The sequence below is a fragment of the Chionomys nivalis genome, chromosome 5 (assembly GCF_950005125.1).
Source record: "Chionomys nivalis chromosome 5, mChiNiv1.1, whole genome shotgun sequence".
In the NCBI taxonomy this organism is placed as follows: Eukaryota; Metazoa; Chordata; class Mammalia; order Rodentia; family Cricetidae; genus Chionomys; species Chionomys nivalis.
In genome coordinates this window covers 82,948,353-82,972,262 of record NC_080090.1, presented here as the reverse complement: position 1 = coordinate 82,972,262, position 23,910 = coordinate 82,948,353, and the positions used below count along the sequence as shown (strand labels likewise).

At 52.0% G+C, this 23,910-nt stretch overlaps 2 protein-coding genes across 9 annotated transcripts in view; both read left to right on the top strand.

Moving 5' to 3' along the window:
- The window catches only part of Cacna1s (calcium voltage-gated channel subunit alpha1 S), a 63,219-nt gene extending 55,933 nt beyond the window's left edge, over positions 1-7,286 (top strand). Inside the window, exons 36-44 of the mRNA XM_057769181.1 lie at positions 327-429; positions 1,210-1,311; positions 1,584-1,708; positions 3,346-3,474; positions 4,168-4,418; positions 5,537-5,622; positions 6,083-6,174; positions 6,425-6,577; positions 6,722-7,286. Coding sequence (XP_057625164.1) covers positions 327-429; positions 1,210-1,311; positions 1,584-1,708; positions 3,346-3,474; positions 4,168-4,418; positions 5,537-5,622; positions 6,083-6,174; positions 6,425-6,577; positions 6,722-6,895 — 1,215 coding nt within the window. The 3' untranslated portion in view covers positions 6,896-7,286. The remainder of the gene's footprint in view (positions 1-326; positions 430-1,209; positions 1,312-1,583; positions 1,709-3,345; positions 3,475-4,167; positions 4,419-5,536; positions 5,623-6,082; positions 6,175-6,424; positions 6,578-6,721) is intronic.
- A 12,454-nt stretch (positions 7,287-19,740) lies between these two features.
- Positions 19,741-23,910, top strand: part of Kif21b (kinesin family member 21B) — a 47,401-nt gene continuing 43,231 nt past the window's right edge. For all 8 annotated transcript variants that reach the window (XR_009057120.1, XM_057769253.1, XM_057769250.1 and 5 more), the window contains exon 1: positions 19,741-20,084. Coding sequence is in view for 7 of the 8 variants with exons in the window: in XM_057769253.1 (XP_057625236.1) it covers positions 20,044-20,084 (41 nt within the window). In the remaining variant the exon portion in view is untranslated. The remainder of the gene's footprint in view (positions 20,085-23,910) is intronic.

Sequence of the window (23,910 nt, the reverse complement as noted above, 5' to 3'; positions counted from 1 at the left end):
TAGGAGCCATAGTGGAGCAAACCCACTCATTGCATGGTCAAGACCCAAAGAGAAAAGGAAGCCTGCCCCCTGGTCCACCCTTCACAGTTTATACCAAGCAGCACCACCCTAGTGTGCAAACCTTTAACATGGGCCATGGCAGACATTCCAGGCCCTACAGCACTTTCCAAGTCCATCCCTGCTGACCTCAGGTCTCACGAATGCATCCTAGTCAGTCCGCACTGCAGTCCTTACAACCTCCCCTTCCCACCCCACACTGGGTCAGGAGGACATGATGAGCTGGGCCTCGTCCCGGCGCATCTGCAAATCCGACCTCTCCCTCACAGAGGCTGGTGGGCATGAACATGCCCCTCAACAGTGATGGCACAGTCACCTTCAACGCCACACTCTTCGCCCTGGTACGCACAGCCCTCAAGATCAAGACGGAAGGTGAGGGACTTCTTGTAAATGCCCGTTCTCCTCGATGTGAATTCGGACACAGAATCCCAGGAATGTGGGCAGAAGCAGAGGAAGGCCAGGCCACAATCACCAATTCCTCACACCCTGCAGGCCTTGCAGGGAGTCTGCGAATGCTCAAGAGGACAAGATCACTAAGGTTCTGTCCTGTATTCCTCAGCTGTGAAAGGGCCAGAGGCATGACTGTGCTCACCCAGGGCTGGGGTACCCCTCCCCATGGTTCTAGGTGGGGCAGAGGTAGCACTCAGTATTGGGCAGCTATGAGGGCCCACCCTTGACTCCACTAATCCTGTCAGCCCCTAACCCAGGAAGACAGACACGGGAAGAAGTGGAGCTGAGGGTTCCAGTGTCTTTTGGGCCATTCCCCTATCTGGGTCAATGAAGTCCTGAGGCAGCCATGGGCAGACACGAGGGAAGCCAGGACTCAAGAAGGAGCAAGTTAGAGCAACAGGAGGATTACTTGGGGACCGTGGGACAGACAGGGGTATGTAAAGATTTGATGTTTTGACAGAGAGAAAGGGAGATGATGACCTACAATATTAATCAGTCTGATCATTGTTAGCCACAACCTACGAGGCATAAGCACAGGACCCAAGGGTTAGGCTGCCTCTGCCCTCATCCCATTGCCAGGGTAGAGTACAGCAGCTACCATAAAAGAACATTGAGCCACTGTGTGCTAAATGAATGGTAGCTTGCTCAAGGTTTGTCAAGTTCTGTCACTTTAGGGCCACTCCCCCCTTTCCCATGCCCCAGGCAACTTCGAGCAAGCCAATGAGGAGCTGAGAGCCATCATCAAAAAGATATGGAAGAGAACCAGCATGAAGCTCCTGGACCAAGTCATCCCTCCCATAGGAGGTGGGTGCTGCCCGGGGAGACCAGAGTACAGGGTACACACGGAAAGGAGAAGCTTCTGTAAGAAGTTCCTTAGCAATCTGACGCCTAGACACTGTTAATACCATAGGCAGATGCCATGAGCACCTGTCAGGGCACCAACTAAGGGTGAAAGGTGCCCGTTCACCACCTCAGCATGGACTGAGTGTCCAAGCCTGCTGCACCCCCGCCTCCCCTTTGGAGTCCAGTGTGAGACCCCCACTGGCCTTCACCCCACCCCCCTTGGCTGTCTACAGATGACGAGGTGACAGTGGGGAAGTTCTACGCCACATTCCTCATCCAGGAACACTTCCGGAAGTTCATGAAGCGCCAGGAGGAGTATTATGGGTATCGACCCAAAAAGGACACGGTTCAGATACAGGTAAGCCCAGCCTAGGTGGGTTCCAAAAGATGCTCTGTTGAACCAAGTCCCTCTCTGGGTCCCTCATCAATAGTCAGAGATAGAAGGGAAACTGGAGGGAGAAAGTGAGAAGATAGTTCAGGTTGATCCATGAAGGAGGGTGCTTAGGCCTCAGAAGATCCAGGAGCTCCTGATCTCTGAGTGACTGGACCAAAGAAAATCTGATTTCTTCAAAGGAGAGACCTCTAGTAAGAGCAGTGGTCGCCAAAGACAACAGGCCCTGCGCCACTCTGGAGTTTGCTCCACTAAGTATGAGAAGAAATGTCTAGAACTGTATGTTTTATATCATAGGGATTTTGATTGCTTTTTTTCTGTGCCCAATGTAATGTGTGTGATTTTAAAATTCAAAAGCAGACATGTAGGGCTGGAGAGATGGCTCAGCGGTTAACATCACTTGCTGCTCCAAAAGAGGACCCGAGTTCAGTTCCCTGCACCCATATGGTCATTAGCAACCACATGTGACTGCAGTCCCAGAAGATCTGGTGCCCTCTCTGTCCTCTTTGGGCACTGTACACACATGCACACAGACATAACACACAGGCAAAACAGCCATACACATAAAGTTAAAATAAATAGATCTTTAAAAACAAAATGCACACACATTTGGGCTATATGTCCGATAACATATTTGAATCACCCTCGTGGTTCTGAAATAACTTTATGCTTTTACACAATTGCCACTTTCTGTCTGAGACATCTGAGAATAGCTCACATCTCACTTAACACTCTGTCATGCAGAAGGCTTTAGCGTGAATTTCCAGAAAATGTGGTATTGTCCTACATAATTCTCCTGCAGCACAACCACCAAAACTAGGAAGGTAGTGTTGATACACAGCTGCCATCTGTCCCTCACCTCGTTCAGGTTTTACCTGCTGCCCCGATGACATCCTTTTCAGAGAAGGTATCCAACGCAGAGTCACGCACCTTGCAAGCACAGCATCTTGCCTCGGCCTCTTGCTTTTTGGAATTACTTGGCAGTCTTTCCCTAGCGTGGCCTTGACCCTTTGAGGACACGGCTGTGCTAGCCCTCTGATTGGGTTGGCTGATGTTTCCTCACACTAGATAGAAAATGTACATTTTGCGCTGGGCAGTGGTGGCACACACCTTTAATCCTGGCACTCAAGAGGCAGAGGCAGGCGGATCTCTGAGTTTGAGGCCAGCCTGGTCTATAGAGTGAGTTCCAGAATAGGCTCCAAAGCTACTGAGAAACCCTGTGTTGAAAAACAAACAAAAATATAAAACAAACAAACAAAACAAGAAAAAGAAAATGTGTATTTTAGGTAAGAATGTCAAGTTGTGATGTTGTGTCCTCTTCGAAATTATCAGGTGACACTCACTTTTATGTGTTATATTAGTTGTGATATGAAGTTTCATTGACTAAAAAAATACATATCACTAAAGAGAGGCTCGGGTGGGAGGAGTACAAAGTCTCTATCTTCAAGATTGCAGAAACACCCCTTACAGATGTTTCAGAATGCAGACTGTCTCCTCCAGGTCAGAGCAGGACCATGGGGCCACGTAGTGGGGCCAGGGAAGGCATCTCTGATCTCCACTCCTGGACACAAGGTCATCCCATCCTGTCACTCCACCATCCCTAGGCTGGACTACGGACCATAGAGGAAGAGGCAGCTCCTGAGATCCACCGCGCCATCTCAGGAGATCTGACAGCAGAGGAGGAACTGGAGAGAGCCATGGTGGAGGCTGCCATGGAGGAGGGGATATTCCGGGTGAGTGAGGGCCATGGCCCACTTCTGCGGCACCAGACATAGAAAGCAGCAGTAGAGAGAAGGGCCAGAAGCCAGGCTGCACTGAACATGGGGGCTGAAGATACCACCTGTACTGTGCCACTCACATCTTTTGGGACTCAGAATCGATGACCCAAAAGTATTAAATATGATACACCCTTTTCGACTGTGCCCACAAATCCTCATCTGATTTCACCTCCGAAGGATCCGTTTCCACTCAGGCTCGTGCCTGATTCTGAGTTCTGTGGAGAGCTGTAACCCATTGGATCTTGAAGACTCTTTCTGGATACCCCATTAAACTCTATTGGGTTTTCCCATAATGGTATCCCAAAGAGACGACATGCAGTGTCCCCCGTCACTTGATTAGAGGGGAGCTGGAACACAGCTCTGCACACTCCCAGTTCAGTGTGCCATGTTTCCATGTGTGTGTTACCTGGTGGTTCCTTAGGTGTGTCCCATCTGTCCGTCAAATGTAGACCTTGCCGAGGGCGGGGCTATGTTCTAGCGTCACCTTTCTGTCCATTCTCTTCCGGCCTTATCGAGTCATCTTCCAATCCCATTGCTCTCTCCTAGCTCCATCACCCCAAGGTGACAGCCCACCCCACCCTCCATGCACCCCGTATCCTCATATCCAGGCACTGCTTTCAGTATTTCCACTCTCCCCCTTGCCTCTAGAGGACTGGAGGCTTGTTTGGTCAAGTGGACAACTTCCTGGAAAGGACCAACTCCCTGCCCCCTGTCATGGCCAACCAAAGGCCCCTCCAATTTTCTGAGATGGAGATGGAGGAGCTGGAGTCACCCGTCTTCTTGGAGGACTTCCCTCATAACTCAGGCACCCATCCTCTTGCTCGTGCCAATACCAACAATGCCAACGCCAATGTTGCCTATGGCAACAGCAACCGTAGAAACAGCCCGGTGTTTTCCAGGTAACAGTGGTAACTTCCAGCTGTGGGTGTACGAGTTCTGAGTTAGACTTGAGAGGGAAGGAGGCACCATGACATTTGTAGAATGTCCTCTGTTTGCTGTGTGCCCTTGGGGACCACTCTGCACCCCTAACACAAGAGGCAAACCTGAAGGGGTGGCTTTGGCCAGCAGGGGGCAGCCTCTTGACAGTGTTGGCCTCAAACCTGAGCCAGCCTTTCTGTGGTTCCCAGTGGGGAGGCCCTGAAATGTGTTGGTCACACAGTGATGCTTAAGAAAGGGTCTCCAGCAGCACGCACTGTAGGAAATTCTGGATAAGGTCAGTTGCTGGATTTGGGTAGTTCCAATCCACTAATCCCAGGCTGTGATTTTAAGTGCCATAAAATACGACTGGATGGTAGCAAAGCCATTTAGCCTTTATAATACAGGGATGGGGTTCCCAGTCGGGCTTCTGCTCTGGACAGGCCAGCTGAGCAACAGTCTCTTTGGGCAGGACGGGCAGATGCTAACTGAGCAGCTCCCTTCCCTGGTCAGGACCCACAGTTCACTCCAGTCCAAAGAGGCCTATATGTAACCAGAATGCTTGAAAAGTACCCATGTCTTTGGGTCATCATGGTGTTAACTAGCCTAGAAACACAAGCGTCAGATCTGAGTTCTGCTGTTGGGGTGTGTGTTGCGTGGTATGATCAGGACCAATTAGGACCAACTAGAAGTACTGGGGATACAGAAGGGTTATGTATTCCCAGTATGATGACCGTGGGCTGGCCCAGAACAAGTTGCAGTTTCAATTGCACATGAGAGATATCTGGGAGCTTTCAGAACTGCCAGAACCACAAAGGGTCACAGACAATGGTCTTCCAGGCTTGCCAGGAGAGCCCACGTGTAGTCAGGGTTGAGAACTAGCATCCTAAGGGTACCGAGACAGCACAGGATGTGAGAAGGGTGGGGGAGCATTGAACAAGAGTGGAGTCAGCCATGAGTCTGACTTGCTCCCCAAGAGCCAAAATTGGATAGAGTCAAGCACTGGCAGAATCAGCCCCAGTGTGAAGGCCACTTGCAGTCGGCCAGGATGTTTGCTGGTGCCTCGGTAAATGGGTTCCAGACTGTTCTGCTTCTGTTTCAGCGTCTGCTATGAAAGGGAGTTCCTGGAAGAGATAGACATACCTGCTACCAGAGAAGGACCCTTCAATCAGCCCCGCAGGGGCTCTGGTCAGTCCCTTTCATGACTCAGAAGCAGTGCCTTCTCCTGAGGGGAGGGAGTTAAGGGTGCCCCCTCTTTCCTTAGAGCCTGGAAGAGCCACTTAGAATTTTTATGACGAGATGGGTGCTAGCTGAGCTCTGGGAGGGGGAACATCATTACCAGTCTGAGGAAGGCTCCAGAATGCTGGAGTACAGTAGCAGTAAGGGTACTTCCTTGCTCTCCAACATGCTTTAAAATGCATGCACGTAGCCATGCTGAAGACAAGCTTTCTGGGGAGCCCTCAGCCTCTCCCAGACCGTAAGAATGAAGCAAGGCAAGATGGGCCAGTTCTGGCTGACCTGGAGTTGGTCAGCCTTCAACGTATGTCTACCTTCTAAACCACCTTCTCAAGCTGGCTGAGAAAGACTCTGACGATTTGGCCCATCAGGAATCAGCGGCCCCACTGTCCTTGCTTTGCCTTGCCCACAGGACCTCACGGCAGTTCCCATGTGCACAAACTGAAAGGACTGATGACCCAGAGAGAGATGCCTGGAGGCCAGGTGCCTCCTTTCCCAGGCCAGGTAACAAAGGCAAAGCCCTGGGAGGAAGCGCCATCTAGACCCCACCTGGCCTGGTGCTAGGGCTGGGGCTCTGGCAGGGGCCTTGTAAGAAGGGGTCCATCCATCACAGAAGGATGCTGTGTTCCTGCATCCTCCCCCATGGGTCTTGACGGAGACTCCCTTGGATGAGCTGTGAGCTCCAGTGTAGCAGTTGGCTCTAGTGTATCTGTTTGGGGGGGAACCTTTGATTTTTTGTGTGTGTTTAAAACAGCTCCCCCAGGCAGAGCCTCCTGTGCAGGAGGAGAATAACGGCTCCTTGCCAAGGTCTCTGGGAACACCCCACAGTGGGAACTTTGAGGAGAGCGTTCGCAGGAACTCAGCTCACAGGTGCAAGGCTCCAGCTACTGCTTTCCTGATCCAGGAGGTGAGGCAGGGCTGGGATGGAGCTGAAGACCACACCAAAGGGTGGCCTGTGACAGTCTGTCATGGGGAGAGGGTGACCAACAGTAGAGGGCCCCAGAAGGCAAGTCTCCTGGAAGATCCATCCAATCTCCTGTCCTCCCTACAGGCTCTGGTTCGAGGACGGCTAGACTCCTTAGCAGCAGATGCTAACTTCGTCATGGCAACAGGCCAGGCCCTGGCGGATGCCTGCCAGATGGAGCTAGAGGAAGTAGAGGTGGCAGCAACAGAGCTACTGAACCGAGAATCCCCAGAGGGCAGAGCCATGCCCTGGGAGGCTTGAACCTCAGGTCCTCCCTGGGCGGCCAGTCCAACATGGGGACTTTCAGAAGACACTTATTCCTCCCAGGTGTGAGGCCTACACAGAATGATAAGAGCTTAGAGCAGCCATGACCAAGGGCCAGAAGGTGCTGGAATGGAGAAGGGCTAACCCAGCCCAGCAGCCTGCCTTACCTCAGTAACCAGCTATGCAGACTGAGCAGCCGTGGTCAGGAACCACCTCAAGCAGACTGGAGGCTGTGGGTGGGCGGGTCGGGCCCTTCTCACCAGCGAGAAGCAGGATTTATTTGGCAGAGCTTCTGATGTCATTCACAAAGGCCTGATCCGTGCCAGGGTCCGTCTGTCACAAAGTCACTCCAACCAGCTGGACATTAAAGTCTCCAGGCACACTGGCACCTGGCTTCTGCTTGTCTTTTTGTTGTTGTTTGCTTGCTTGTTTGTTTTTGTTTTAGAACATTTTGAAATGTTCTCCACTCTACCTATTTTCTCAGAGATCCTGGGCCTTGCAGAAGAGTCCCAGGCCATCTCCACTTTCCCTCTGATGGCATCAGAAGCAATGCCACACCCTGGTTACACCACGGCCAACCTTTGTCGAAGCTGTGACCCTGAGACTTTGGCCAGAGTCCATTGCCAGCGCCAAGACCAGTCTCAGCGGCAGTGGTTTATGGCTGTGGTTATCACGTTTGTGTTTCCATGGCTGTTCTTCCACACCACCCAGCAATAACAAACAGCTGCTGTCTACCAACCAAATGCCTCGCGCGCACCCTTTCCAACTACCGTCTCCTGTCGAGGGCTTCCCACGGATTTACAGGGCACTTTCCCACAAAAGTCACTCACCTCTCATCAGAGTCACGTTCAAGAGGAGGGAACAGAGGCGCAGCAAAGATAACAAGGCATATCTGGAGCTAAACCTGGGACTGCCTTGCGTGCCTTTTCCCTCCACAGGGCACTCTTCTGCCCGTGCCTTCATTAACTGTGGGCCAAGGGCCTGCTCCTGTGGCTGTTGCTATGGTAACAAGGCTGACCTGCTGTGCAGCCTCCTGGTGAACACCCCCAGTGGGCCTGCCCTGGGATGACACTTGGTGACCTGTGCATGCAAGCCCCAGCTAGGCCCCACAGCTTCCTGGAGTCCTGTCATGAAGCAGTTCCCCCCCACACACACACACACACCTTTCCTTGAACCTCAGCTCCAATAGTTTGCCTTGTCCACCTCACCCACAAACAGAAGCCACCGGAAGGCCCTGTCCCTCAGTCCTTCTAACCATATTGTCTTCCTACCCCACTTCTTCTTGACCTAGTAAAAACTGGGTCTTTGTTCCCCAGTCATTCCACCTTCTCCCTGTCTCTGCACTGGGTACTGTTTGTGTCGTCTTCCAAGTGCGGCTCGGATCTACCAGACACCACCCTCTGGTGGGTGAGGCTGCTGCTCGCCCACAAGTGGCCATGCTTACCTCTGAGCTTCAGTGCGCCCGTCTCTCTAGAACCTTCCTGAGCCCTCTAGCTCACTGACCTCTAACCATCCTCCAAACCTCGGTTTCGCTGCCATTTCCCTGGACATGCCAAGCTCTTTAGAACCTGGCTCCTAAGTATAGACAACCATCTTCCCATTCCAGAGGGAACTGCATCCCTGCTGTAACTTCATTTTATCCCAGCCAGAGGCTAAGTTCCCTGAAAGCTGGAACTGTGCCCGTCTTGTTCACAGCATTCTTTATCATTCACTGGTGGCCCAGAAGCTGCTTGTTAGGCGGGTGATACAAAGAGCCAAGAAGGGTAGACTCTACCTGCTCAGCATCACCAGCTCAGCCACCTTGGCTATCCATCTAAACTGGGGACAGGTGAGATGAAAAAACGTGTCTTATCAGGTATGGTGGCTCTGCCTTTAATCCCAGCACTCAGGAGGCAGAAGCAAGTGTCTCTCTGTGAGTTCAAGGCCAGCCTCGAGTGAGTTTCAGAACAGTCAGGGCTACATAGTGAGATTCTGTCTCAAACAAAGAAAGAAAGAAAAAACAAACACACACACAAACAAACAAAAATCCTCTGCCTCCAAATGTGCCAGGCTGGATTCCACACTGCAGCCTCCAGGATGAAGGAAGTTCCAAATCCACCCACGGGCGCTTACACTGTCTCCCATTCACCCAACTCATGTCTAGTGAGGTAAGATGCAACCTACATTAAAGTGTTTCTCCTATAAAACACTATCAAAAGCTGCTGTACTCAGATGAAGGAGCTAGATATCTTTACAGTACTTACGATATACAAAATACTAACTATAAAACAGGTCGTGCCTCAATAGTCTCGCTTTTATGTATTAATGTATTTAGTCTTCTTAGCAACTAGAAAAAAAATTATTATCTACATTTGCAACTCTGACGCAGAGGGATACCTAAGTCTGTGCACCTAATAAGAGGGCCACAAAGGGAGCTAAACCTGGGCAGTTTGGCATCGTATTCCATTTCATTAACTGAAATACTATTTGTCAAATCTATGCTGTCCTCCCAGCGTGACTGACAGGTACAAATGCACACGTGGGCTCTGAGAAACTTCTTCATGTCTTGGAAACGTTCAAGCAATTTCCTACACAATACACACAATGCTCTGATTTATTGTGTGCTAGTCCCATCCTCTACCCAGCTTCAGTTTACCCAAAGACTGGTTTCCCAAAGGGCAACCAGACTGCTCAAATAAAGCCCACGAGGAGAGGATGATGGCAGAAGGGAGCTGAGCAGTGGGCATGTTGCAGAAGAGACAGATGTCCCCTCAGAAGGACCACCTAACAGTACTATGGGGGCAGGCAGACCCCCCTTCTGTCACTGGGAGGCACCAGTGTCTGCCAGGTCCCTCTCAGCTCCTGACAATTCTATGCAGATTTAGATCCCAGCTGCTGGATAGGACTGTGCCAGAAGGGGCAGGAGTGTCACTGGTGAAAGGGGTGGGCACAAGATGGACACAAAGACGGTGGAGAGGAGGGGAGCCCCCTCCATCTGGAAGGTGCAAAGCTCAGATGAAGTTTCTCTGGAAAGGCCAGAAGTGGGCCGAAGTCCGATCCCATCAAAGCCAGGAGAATGCTGGATCCAGTCCTGGGGCTTCCTGGGGCAGCTCTGGACAGTGCTGCCCCTTCAGGGTTTATTTATCATGGTGATAGGAGTTGAACCCAGGGCCTTGTATGAGCTAAGAAAGTGTTCTACCTCTGAGCCACTGTCAGCCCATTACCTGGTGTCTGTAAAGGAGAGAAATGGCCGCACTGCGGTTATTAGAGCAACCTTGGGATCCAGATTCTTGGGACCTGAGTCATGGTCCCTGACTGCTGTGTCACGTGAGGGTCAGGGATTTCACTTTGTCCTTAAGTCTATTCTTGCTCAACCTTAAGGTACAGCTGTAACTTTGTAAGGGCCTGCGTCCTAGTTAGGGTTTCTGTTGCTGTGATGAAACACCATATCCAGAGCAACCTGGGGAGGAAAGGGTTCATTTGGCTTATGCTTCCAAATCATCATTAAGGGCAGTCAAGACAGGAACTCAGACAGCGGGCAGGAACCTGGAGGCAGGAGCTGATGCAGAGGCCATGGAGGGTGCTGCTTACTGGCTTGCCCCACCCTGGTTCTTGGTAATAACTAGTTGTTTTGGTTCTATTGGATACTGTGTGTGAGGTCCAGATCTCTAAGACGGGACAAAGTTGACTTGAAGGGGACAAACCTGAGCTTTTAGGGGAAGCTGAGCAGTGACAGCCCTCTTCAGCACTAGGCTAGTTCCTCTACATGTCCCATGACCAGCTTGGATGTGTACTGAGCTGACTCCTGCTTCAGACCCACGTAGGAGGCCTGGATTCTCTACGTGGTATTTCAGAGACTGGTCCCTGCTCTCTTGGCATCTCTGATTCCAGCCACATTTTACTCTTGTCTTGGGGCGGACAACTCAATAGTGCTGGGTGACAGCCTCTCCACACTGTGCTCTTGCTGCTGGCCTCTCTCTTGGAGCTGTTTGCACATGCTCTGACCACCAAAAATGGCTTGGGTGAGAGGTCACCAAGATGGGCATCCTGGGCAAAGCATGCTGGCTGTTTTGCTTTGATTTGATTTTGGAGACAAGGTCCGGTTATGCAGCACTTCCCGGTTTCAAACTCCTGAGAGCTGGGATTACAGGCTTGTTCCTGGCTCTTAGTCTCCTCTAAGTGGGGGAAGACTCACTTGGACTGACCATGGGAGATCTGACATTAGCTAAGGCCTGCCCCCAGCATCTACTTTTCCGCTTGGTTAGCAAAAGGGACCCACATCAGTCCAGGAGTGGGGAGCTGGGACACAGGGGCTGGGCCTCTTCCTCTGGACTTCTTGTTTTTTAGAGACAGGGTTTCTCTGTGTAGCCCTGGCTGTCCTGGAACTCACTCAGTAGAGCAGGCTGACCTTGAACTCAGAGGTCTGCCTGCCTTTGCCTCCTGGGGGCTGGGATGAAAGGCGTGCACCACCTGGCCCTCTGGGCTTTCTCTAATTTTGTTTTTGATTTAAAAAGTCTTTACCCAGTCTGAGCCTTCCCTTTGGGTCCTTCAACTTACTTTGGAGATTACAGAGAAGGGAGGAAAAAAGAAAAAGAAAAAAAGGTCCTTTCACACTTTGCTGTACCCTCCCTTGACCTTGCTGACACTCTGCTCAGGGCGACACATCTCTTCTGTCCACTGGTGCAAGTTTCAAAAAACGCCGAGCTAAGGAAGGACACAGGCAAACTTTTGAAGAGTGACATCACCTCGGCCAACTGACTGTCAGTCAAAGGGCCTTTGAACTGTTCCTAAAACGGGCCATGAGACCCAGCATATACTGCCTAGGGACTGGTACCCACCACTGTCCAGTACCATCTTCAGGCTGGCTGCATTTCTGGAGAACTGGCACCTTCAAGGTTAACCTGGAATGTAAAGTGTTAAGCACTTTTGGGCTGGCCGATTTGCTGGGTAGCGCCTGGCCCAGACACATGTCTACGAGAGCCAAGGAAATGGTGCGTCCGGGGAGACCGAAAATCAATAACTCAAGGACAGGAGTGGCTTTTGTGGGCGTCATCCAAGGGAAAAGTGCTGTCAACAGGAGAGCCTAGAGCCTCTAGAGATCAGTCTGAGAAGCTTGCTGCTGGTCTTCAGGTCTAGCGGGTTCATCTGGTCCCCCCCCTCTCCCCACTTCCCTTACCTGGTTTGTCCTGGCTGACCTCCTGAAGCTCTTCTCTCCACCCTGCTCCTGTTTGATGCCTTGTTCTCTCACTCCTACTTCCCTGTCCCTGCCCCGCTACTGGGCAGGAGAGGAACTCTCTTTGAGCCCCTATACCATGTGGTTCAGGGCAGAGAGGTCCTCAGGGGTTCAGGACTACAGCTGTCTCCCTCGATGACCCCAGAAAAGTCATAATGCCACTCTGCACCTCTGAGCTAAGAGGAAATTGAAGTAAGTTATCTTTTAAAAACAGCTAGAGTGGGCAGGAGAGAGGCTCCGTTGGTAAAGTGCTTGCATAAGCATGAAGACTTGAGTTTAGATTCCCAGTCCCTGTATGAAAAGCACGGTAATGTGGCCCTTATGGGGAGCCCCAGCTCAGGGGGTGGGATAGGAGTGGGGGAGAGAGTGGATCCCGGAGGCTCGCCTGGTGAACTAGCCTAGCCAAATGGGTGATCTCGGTTCAGTGAGAGACTGTCTCAGAAAGGGCGGCGAGCAATTAAGGAAGATACCAGATGATGACCTTTGACTTCCACATACAAAGCAGCCTTGTTGAGGTAAAATTAACCAAGTAGGTTACACATACCCAGCATACACAATGGTTTGCTTTGCCCTGAGAAGTGCATATAACTGTCATATCATCTTTACCTTACATACATACCAACTGTTATTTAAAAACACGGCTGGGGAGAGAAAGAAGTCATGCTCATGCGACCGAGCTCAGGTGGCGGGGTCTTTTACTGGGGGAAGGTGAATCGGAAAAGGGGGGAGGGGAGAGGGGAGCTAGGCCTCTGGGGACAAGAGCAGCCAAAGAGGAAAGAAAGAGAGACAGAGAGACAGGCAGAGAAGCTGAGAGAGAGAGAGAGAGAGAGAGAGAGAGAGAGAGAGAGAGAGAGAGAGAGAGAGAGAGATGGGAGGTGGGCAAGGCCCACCTTTTAAAAAGGAACGTGGTGACTGCGCAGAAGGTGCTCTTAGCGGCTGCAACTGAGGACGTATCCTGTCAGGACCCCAAGGGCAGGCCAGTACAGATGCCTGAACGCAAACCTCAACTACCCAAAAGATTTTCTTTGTGGCCCTTTGCAGCCCCTCTTGACCTTTTCATGCCCCTACTGCCCCATAGCCCTCCTTCTGCCAGGATCTATTTTCTGATATGTCAGGTTCACTCTATTTTCTAGGCTATTCTTATCATTATCAGGAACATGCGTGCTGTTTGGTCTGCTTCTTTCCCTGAGTACCACTGAAACTCATCTGTTCTCCATCAGTTATGTGCCAGTAGCTCATCCCTTTTCATTGCCGAATAGGATTCCATCATGACTGTGCCTGTTTGTGAGCATTTGGGCCGATAGCAAAACCTGTTGTGTTCACGCCCGTACACACTCAAAGCAGGTGAGTTCACAGGATATACTGCTTACTTTCTTAGCTCATTAGCAGTCAAGGGCGGGTCCAGCCTTTTCCTTCATGGTAGTTCAACGCAAGATGAAATCACCATCCTTTTGCTTGGGTTTGAACCCTGTTCTGTGAGTTGCACCATGACCTTGCTGGTTTGTTTTGTGGGGATAATTATTCCTCCCAGGGTTGTGAACATTACATTACTGCATGAAGTGGAAACGTTTACCACATGCTCGGCCCAATATTCAGAAATGGGAGCTGTTGTGATCTTGCTTGTGCCTCTGAGATTTTTATGCTCTAGAATAGGTTTGTCCTACATCTCTGAGCAGCAACTGTGGCCCTTAGTGGAGCCTCCATCTCACTGAGGAATAACTAAGTCCCAAAAGAATAAGGGAGCTGAACAGGGCCAATCTTTGAGCTAGAGATGAATACAGATAAGTCCTGGGATCGGAGCTGGGAACCATTCCTACTGACAAGACAGGCAGAGGCAGAGGAAGGCCCTTGGTGTTTTCCAGTGACTTCACAGAGTGGTTCCTGAACTCCCGGGGAACTATGGGACCCCAAAGGGTTCATATTTCACCACATATTTCTTCAGTAACCACAACCTAGTGACCAGGAAAACAAGTTAAAACTTAGTCACGTCAGGATGAATAGATGTTCAGACTTCTGTCTTCTTCCATCTGCCTCTAAGCAGCCGAGGAGATCAGAACTCAAAAGACCCTGGAAATCACTTGGACCCTTTGGTGTCTATACAGATGGGAGATCTCTAGTCTCGGGTCTGCTTTCACTAACTGTATCAGAGCAGGTTAGGCTCTGCCAGGACCACACACAACTCACAAGTTCAGCAGTTGAACACAATAAAAGTTTATTTCTCGTTCATGGTCTGTGAACAACACAGGGGTGACAGTGACTGTGGCTCCTATAGCTTCCCTTTTTATTGGTTAAAGTCACAGGGCCACTTATTATCCAAGGATTAAAGACATGTACTCCTGCCCTATGCTGGAAGGCAGAATACAGGAAATATGTGAACAGCCCTAACGACTACTACCCTAGCCAAGGGACCTTTGAGCCCATTTCCTCTTTTGCAAAACAGGCATGATAAGTGCATACTTCCTAGATGATCGTGAGGGTAGAGGAGAACATGTATGTAACACAGTCCATCCATCGTGGTTACAGGGTGAGAGTTCAAACTCTCCCCTTTCAGAGGGCCAGCCTTCAGGGAGGTGGTCCAGGATTACCTGTGTCTGAAAGGGACCATAAGGTTAAAGTTTCTTCCTGGAAAGCACCTGGCTCCCACTGTGCTCCCACTGTGCTGTATGTAGTCAGCAGACTGTGGGTAAGTTCCTGCAGCTTCCCCTCGCCACCCAGCAGATCTCACACTGGCTGCTCAGATGAACCTAAGACTCCAGGCATGTAGGGCAAGCCTCCCACTGTTGAACTCCATCCCAGCCCCCACTATGACACCTCATCCTCATAACCTGTGTCCTGTCAGCCTTGCTCACACTCCTGAGAGTGCCTCTCTGGCGGGTACTCTTTTTAATAAACCCAGCCTTCTGTCCAGACAGAGGTGGAGTCTGCTGGAGAAAAGATGGAGAACCCGAGGACAATGTGAAGGCTTGACACCCATTCTGAGGTGGGATGTTTGGTGCAGGGTCCCCCACTGTAACTTCATAATGGTCCCGAGATGAGAACGTGATTCTCCTCGATGTGGGAGCTGATGCTGGGTATGGTTGCATCACTGGCCCAGGGCTACATAGCTCATAAGGGGAAGAACTGGGATGGGAGCCCAGATCTCTGTGACTCAGAAGATCACAACTCAGCCTCTGGGCTGTCTTTCGTTATTTCACTCAGACCAAAGTTTTGTCAGGACTATAAACTTACGACAGTCTAACTTCAGATGTTTAGCCTTGGGGTCCGTATCATGCTGCCATGGAGCCTGCCCTGGGACAGCACAGCAACCAGACTTCCAGCCTTGCAGCTCAGCCCCAACTTAATGTACTATGCAACTTTCAACAAGTCTCTTTACCTCCTTTGGGCCTCAGTTCCTTCACCTGAAAATAAACTAGCGGTAAATGTGTCCTGGGGGTTCTTTTTGAGTTTAGGACTTGGTAACACTGAAAATTGCCACATTAATACTGTTAGGAGGTACAGCAAAGGAGAAGGGTAGGTAAAATCACCATGTTTAATTAAGAACCATGTACAGGAGCCAGTGGTGGTGGCACATGCCTTTAATCCCAGCACAGAGGCAGGCAGATCTCTGTGAGTTCGAGGCCAGCCTGGTCTGCAGAGCGAGTTCTAGGATAGGCTCCAAAGCTGCAGAGAAACCCCGTCTCGAAAACCAAAACCAAAAAAAGAACCATGTACGGCAGGTGCACGCCTTTAATCCCAGCACTGTGAGACAGAGGCAGATAGATCTCTGAGTCAACACCAGTCTGGAATACAGAGTGAGTTTAAAACAGTCAGGGCTACATCGAGAAACCCTGTCTCAAAAACTGGAGAGAAAGAGACAGAGAACTGTGTACAATGAGGTATGCCTAGAGTTATCTAGAAACTGAGGCAGGAGGATCATGAGTTTCAGTGCTATCCTGTGCTTCATGGCTTAAAAATAAAAGAAATAGATACATTTTTGAGGTTACATAGAGCATTAATTAAATCCTAATTATATTTGAAGCCAAAAATAGAGTTTGTTTTAAAACTGATAGATGTTTGAAACCCACAGCTCTCTGCCATCCTTGCTATTTATAACGGACTCTGGTTTCCTCTGTGGCTCAGCCTGTCTCCTCCTAAACACAGGAAGTGAGGCTCGGTTCATGTCTGCACTCAGATCTCCTGAGTCTGCAGCTCAGTGGACATTTTTCTGGGGTCCTGAGCTTCCTGTTGGTGGGAAGAACGGGCCCTGTCTCTGGATGGACATTGAGGCTGCAGCTGGACAGCTGCTGAGGATACTGTTGATGAATAGGCTGAGGCCTCTGCTCCCACGGACCCCTACACAGCTGCTGGGAAAGGCCTGGGATTAGAACTCAAGGTCCTGAGTTCTGTATCCACCACCACCATTGACACCAGGGCTTATTTAGATTTTACAAAGCTATTGCCCAGGGCCACCCCTGAAAGCGGGGGTGGGGACTCAAGTTGAGACCACCTTGGGGACATTCCTGGTATCTGTGGGTATCCCCTTCAGGGTTTCTATTTGTTCCCACGGCATCACTGTTAAAAAGTGGAATGTGTCTAAGAGCGCGCTGGGCCAGATGGCTGCCCTAAGTCACTGCTGGAGTATTTTAACTACAGTTGCGTGGGAGCTTCCTGACTTGGAGGGGGCTTCCCACACCTCCCCTAGGTTCCCATCTGCCCAGACGCCCACAGCTCCTGTCAGGAGAAATGATGGAGGACTTAAGATGCCTGGGGGAAGGGACTCAGCTCAGAATAGGAGTCGAGGCTTAAGGCTTATATTCTAGTCCAGTTAGGGGCTTGGAGCCAGCTTGCTCTCTTTCTCTCTCTCTCTCTCTCCCCCCCCCCCCGCTGTGTGTATGAGTGTGTGTGTGTGTGTGAGTGTATGTGAAGTATTGAGGGCTGCATATGCAGACAGTAGCTGATGCTGAGAAACATCGTGTGTGTGTGTGTGTGTGTGTGTGTCATTGAGGGGTTGCATACGGTAGCCAATCCTGAGAGATGTCATGGGTGTGTGCCAGGGGTGTGTGTGTGTGTGTTGTGTATGAAATATTGAGGGCTGCATATGCATATAGTAGCTGATGTTGAGAAACATCATGTGTGTGTGTGTGCGTATGTGTGTGTATCATTGAGGGGCTGCATATAGTAGCCGATCCTGAGAAATGTCATGGGTGTGTGTGTGTGTGTGAAGCACTGAGGGCTGCAGACAGTAGCTGACCCTGAGGGACCTCAGGGTTTAGAAAGGAGAGAAGGGAAAAAGAGCAGCTGGAAAGAGGTAGGAGGTGGGAAGGCGGCAAAGCAGCAGTAGTGTTGAAGCCGGATAAAGCTCAACAAGGGCAGAGACTGTTTTAGGCTTTCTCTGGCCTGATCTAAATCTCTCCAAACTGCAAAGCCTCTTTCTCACCTTGGATCCCCACATGACCTCACTTCTGAACAGCGGAGCCTAGGAGGCAGGGTCTGAACCTCTGCCATCCAGCTGCTCATTGATGGCCCAGGAGGGAGCTGCTGGGGTGGGTGGGGGTAACTGGAACCCTGAAACTATCTAGGAGGCCCAAATCTGCAGCCCATGTGCCTCCTTGCTCACCCTAACTGGACACCCTGGACGTCAGAGGATGCAGGGGGGACAGCTCTGGTGGCATTTCCCAGCAGTGGAACTATGAGTCAGAGGGTCACCTACTGGTGGAAGTCTGGGAAGACCTAAGGCAAACAGGAAACCAGAAATAAGTACCAAAGAAGCCCAGAGATGGATAGGAGGGAGAGCATTTTGGTGAAAACACAACATTATCATCCAGGAGGGCTTAGCCTGTAGCCTGTGGCTCCTTCAAGGACAGCTGGGCTGGTCCTGCTCCCTTCCCCTTAAGCATTACCTTAGAGGTGATGGGAAGCCTAGAACTACAGGCGTGAGTTCAAATCCTCGGCTGCTTATAAGACTCTATTTTCCCACTTGCAAAATTGAAAAGGAGCACTAGAACCTAGCTCACGAGGTTGGAGGATGAACAAGAACATACACAAGCAGTACCTGCCTGTGTAGTACAAGCATCCCTCACCTCCCTCCGTCCATTTCAGTTGGAGGATGGGGAGGTCTCAATGCCTCAATACCCTTCCGGCCTCTTGTTTTAAGACATGTGGTTCACTGGCATCAGATGCAGATATGAATATGCAGGATTCCACCAGGACCCCTTATCCAGACTACCCCCGCCACGCTGGGGCATGGCTCCCCTCCTGTTTGCTGAGAGAGTAGAAACAATATAGTGACAGAACTTTGAGATTTCCCTTTAAAATTATTCCAAGCAGGGATCTGGGTTCTGGGCAGAGCAGTCACAGACGGTGTGGGGGGACGGGGATGTGTGTGTGTGTGTGTGTGTGTGTGTGTGTATGTGTGTGATGGCACCAAGAACTGAATCTTTGAGACCCTAATCCACACCCTTGCCAAAATCTCTGAGGTGATTTCATCATCTAAGGCTGATGCAAGAAGCTGGGGAGTCAGGCTGCCCTGTCTCCCCTCCCCCAGAGGTCTCCATCCACATCTTGAGCTGCAGCTGGGTCCTCCTCTTGGGCCTTTTCCAGAGGAGGGAGCTGGGTGAAGCCAGGGAAGGGAGGGCAGCTGGTGAGGGGCCCTGTGAATGGCCCTAATGTTGAGAGTTGGGGGGCAGGGAGGAGTGGGGCTCAGAGGGAGGGGAGGTGAACTGGAAAGGGAATGTCATGGCCTCCTCTCTTCTCTCAAGGCTTGGTGTTAAAGTCTCCAGGACTGTCCCCTGTCTTTTATGTAACTTTGTGTTTGTGGCTGCTGGCCTTCGCCTTCCCTTCCCACCTTCTTTGCCATCCAGCCTCATCCAGGTATCTGGAGTTAAAGAGCCCTTTTGTTCCTACCATTTCCTAGGCAGCTCTGGCCTCCCACATTGACCCTCTGCCCCCACGGTCACAAAGCAGAGTGTGAACCAGGCCCAATGGGTCATCTGTGGGTCATAAAGGTCAATGGGACCCTAGTCTAGCAGGGAGAGTCTGAGCTGGCCAGCAATCAAAGCAAAAGATGGGCTTTTAAGATGTTGCAGGGTGGAGTTGGGGAAATTTACTAAGACATAAACAAGAATCCCCTTCAATAAAGGTTTACGAATTTACGGGAAAAAATGCAGAAGGGATACTTTCCTGGTTTTTTCAGATTGCGAGTTGCTAATCACTGTGGGACGTGAGGTGCAGCACACTGCCCGGAGGCCAGGGTTCTCACCCACTCCAAGCCACAGATTCGCTGTATGACCTTGGGCTGTTCCTCTTTGAGTCCTGTTCCCCATTTAGGAAAGGAAGGTGCCACTGAGGCTGAGGTACCACGAATTCAAGGGCCGAGGTTCCCGAATGGTCAAGTTCCAGGACGAGTACATCATGCCACTCCCGCCTTCACCCCCAAGCTCTCCAATCCTACCAGCCCCTCCCAGCAACCCTGTGGACGCGAGCCAAGAGGTCCCTTTAAAGGCTCAAGTCCCGCCTCTGTTGCTCGTTGGCACCTTCTATTGGCGGCTCCAGGGAGGGGCGGAGCCCTGTGCGGCTCTGAGGGGCTGGGGGTGGGTCCTGGAGCGGCTCGGCCCCCGCCCCCTTTGTTCGCGCTGCGGCGGGAGGTGGCGGCCAGGGTGGGAGGTGTGTGCGCGCGTGTGCCGCGCTGTAGGGAGCTGCGGGTCTCACCCGCCCGCTGTCAGCCAGCTCAGCGCCGCCGCGCGATGGCTGGAGGAGACGCGCGGGACCAGCCCCGTGGGGCCGGCCGCGGGTGAGCCCCTCTCCGCCTCCTGCGAGCATGTCACCTCCAGCCTGCGAGGTCGCTTTCGCTAGCAGTGTCCGTGCCTCCGCCTCCTGCAGCCGCAGCCGCTGCCTGGAGCAGTGGCCCCCGGACCCCCACCCCTGATACGCGCCCAGACCCTAGTGCCAAAGGACCATGGCTGGCCAGGGAGACTGCTGCGTCAAAGTGGCCGTCAGGTGAGCGCCGATGGCGGTGAAGGGGCGTGCGAGGAGGGGAGCTCGGGCTTTGTCTCGCGTGGACTCGGGGCGGGGGGCGCGGGCACCGCTCGATCTGGAGCCCGCAGTCCAGGAGGAGGGGCCGACGCGCGCTGGCCCGGCTGCCTCAGGGGAGCGGCGGCCCTGCGGACTGATGGAGGGTGGCTTTGTTTGGGTGGTAATTTCTGGCCCCTCTTGGGAGCCCTTAATGATCAGAAAATCGAATAAACAAGGAAATCCGGTATTTCACACCCAGCACTGGCCCAGGCCGGAGCGTCTGTGTGTTTCCTCTTCGCCTCCCCATGAGGCTGCTGTCTCATTCTGGGGTATAGGAGGGAATTCCCCCCTCCCCCCATCTACCCTAGTTAGCTAGTTCTCTGCTCTTGATCCAGCTCACCATCCTGGGAGCGGGTACTACAGACAAAGATCGGTTGTGGGACCCATGAAAGGGTTGGAATGGTGCCTCGGCCTTCCACAGGGTGCCAATGGCTTTTGGAGAGAACCCTGCTGGTCCTGCCCCAAAAGGAGATGGAGCTAGGGGAGGGAGGGAAAGGTGTATCTGAGGGACTACCCCAAAGGGGTGGAAGGGGTGTCACGACCCGAATGCTACATCCACAGCAGGCACATAGGTGACACTGAGAAGGGGGAGGGCCCCCAGGTTATCTGGAGTCTCATTCCCAATACCTGCAGGTACTAGAAGTGATCGGGCAGACATTAGGGGGAAGGACTGTGACTGAATGGGTCCTTTTGCACACAGGTGCAGGGGCAGGAAATGCTACAAAGTTGAACCATCTGTGTTCTTTGTGCGGGGTGGAGATGCTGTTCACCAGCTCCCTTGATTTGGTTCTGGGGTCTTCTCTTTGAGGACATATTGAGAGAGTGCCGATGTAGGAGCTGGTCACCAACTTAGGCATGTCCAGAGGAGCACAAGTCTCTGTTCCAGTCTTGAAGAATGGGATGGGGGAGTAGTCAAAGCCTGGGGTGGGTCTCTGAGACCCATCTCCAGATCCCTGGGGTTAGAGATGACCCAGATTCCAGGGATCCTGGGAAGCTGCTTCTAGACAAGATCAGAGAAAGCGATGGAATAGGTTCCCTCTTCCTGCTTCGTTTAGAGCAGGTGCCTCCAGCCGCCTGACCAACTCTGTGCAACCCAGAGGGAAGGCACTGGGACAACGTATAGCTCCGGGTCTGAGGGACGGAGGTGGAGGGCCTCCGGTCCAGCACCTCCTACAGCACTTGGACCATCACTTGTGCACTCTCCTTCTGGCACCGAACAGCCTGAGACAAAGAGGAGCCCTGCAGGTGCCTGGTGGGCTGGTGGGCGGAGCCAGGCTGCTACTGAGGCTGACATTGCAGCGGGGACCCTTGGAGGTCGAGGGAAGCGCATGGTGGGGGTGGGAGTGAGACCCGTAAATATGGCATTTACAGCAGCCAGGGAGAGGCGAGCTGCCCACCATAAAACGAAAACGGAACCCTAACCCCAACCACTATGAACCAGAACTGACAGGGCAGGAGGTGGGGTGTGCTATCCCTGGGGGCTTTCCTTTATTTAGACTCCATTTTGCAGGAGAGGGCCAAACAAAGGCCTTACCCCCTCGATTCAGACTCCCCAGTCTGGGCCTGGTAAAATATGGAGTTCCTACTTCAAGAGCCCAGGGGCATGGGCACTTGTGTAGAGAGTCAGGGAGAAGCTAGTGTTCCCTTCCCACGACCACCATCAGGAGGTTCCTGGGACCTTGATGGTGCCTGCCCTCTGCACCCGGGTCTTTGGGACACTTTTCCCAGCTGGGGTCACCTGTGTAGATGAAGTTGTGGGGCGACTGACCACAGCCTTTCCGAGGGCTCCAGGAAGGTGAGAACTCCGCCCACTCATCATCTGTCCTCTGGCTCTTGATCAGCCAGCCTGGCACACTCTGGACCTCCATGGGCAGCTGGCCCTTCAAGGCAGACAATGCCTGGACAGGACCCAGGTTCTAATCAGAGAGCTAAGGGTGGGCCTGGGCTGGGAAAGGGAGCAGAAGGTGCCAGTGATGTGCTTTAGGTGGAATTCTCCGTGGTTTAGGATCTCTCTTTTTATGTCCCACCTTCAGAAATCACTGGTGTCACTGAAGGGACTGGGTTTGGGGCTACAGTCCAGTTTTGGCACATTTGTGAGAAGGAGCAAAGATTTGGGATTGCCTAGACCTACCCACTACCATAAGTTTCCTAGCAGCTGTTGGCAAAGCCAGCTCTTTCTGACTTCCCGGAAGTCCTTCCTCATCTTTGTAAATTCCCATGAGAATCACGTGTGGGATCTGGCCTTGGGCGCAAGCAAGGCAGGGTTGACCAGGAGTGTGTGGGGGAAAGAGAGGCCCTGGGATGTTAAGAGGGGACCCTGGAGCTCTTGGCTTGTAACTGGGTTGAAGCTGCCTAAGTACAAAGTGCTGCTTGGAGGCCTGGACTCCTAGAGTCAGGGAGGGAACTTTGAAGATGTAGGGAAGAGGGCCAGGTGTGAGCAGCCCTCAGATCTTCACACTGTGGTCTCCCCTGCTAGGTGGAGTCAGACACGTGTGCCCTGAATCCAGGCCAGTCAACCTCACGCTGGAGACTCCCTCCATCTGCCTGTGATCCTTTTAGCCATTAATCCCTGTACTCTAAATGTCTTTACCTGGGGTGGGGGTGGGGGTGGGGGTGGGGAGAAGGGTAAGCAGTGACGTCAGAGAGGGAGGAGGCGGAGCTGTAAGCACCATGCTGCAAAAAAAGAGGCCTGCAAATGGGGGGGCATAAGCGAGGGAGAGCAGGCAAGAAATGCAAGTTGGCATAGTTAAAACTGGGGATGGAAACTAAGTCGCATGGTAAATTCATTTAAGCCCCCAGTGCTGGGCCGCACCCTAAGGAGAGTCCTTGGCATTGCCTAGCCCCTTCCCCTTATCTTTGCCTGTCTCTGCTCAGCTTCCTTCCTTTAGTGTGCTGGGGAGGGGGAGGTGCCTTGGCTAGCCCCACAACCGGCCCTTAAGGCTACTGAGGGACCCAGCGGGCAGTGGTAGACTCCACCCCTGCCCTCTTGCTGGGACTTCTCACTGCTGCTACTTCCCAAGTATTAGACATCTCTGAAATCTTGGTCAACGGCTGCCTAAATTTTTAATCAAGGCTTGGTCGGGCGGCCAGGAGAGTAAAGACGAAAGAAGTTGTGGGGGTCCTTACACGTGGGGAGCCTTCAGGGTCCCAAAGCTAAGCAGTGCCACTCAGTGCCATGTCCCATGCTGCCTAATTTGTAGATCTGGGGAACTGGGCCCTCTATGGGCTGTGTGGGGACCTGAGGAGCTTGGTAGTGGCCTTCTGTTTCAAAAACAGTACTTCTGTCATCACAAGGAAGTGGAGTGTAGCAACCGCAGGCCCCGGAAATTGGCCCCCTCCACTACCCAGCCTGCTTGCTTGATTGGATCTTAGCATTTGAAAACAGCAGAGGTGGGGTGGGGCTGGGGCCAAGGAATCCACCGTGGCGACCCAAGCCTGACGTCCTTACTCTTATAGCTCTAGCTTATGTAATTGTCTACCGGGTGGTTGGGTGAGTCACCTAGCCCCTTCGCTCTTCTCTGGACCTCATCTTTAGCCACTGTGGACTAGGAACACTTGTCTGCGCCTTGTGCTGAAAAGTGCTTAGGGTGATGGAGGAGGCACAATGCCTTTGCAGGGACCAAGATACAGGAAGACTCCTGGTACCCTGAAGATGAGTAAAATGTTTAAACAAAATCCCTAAGTGTCCTTAAGAGGTATTTCTTAGTTTAAGTGATAATAATCTGTTTAGTAAAAATGAATTTATTTACAT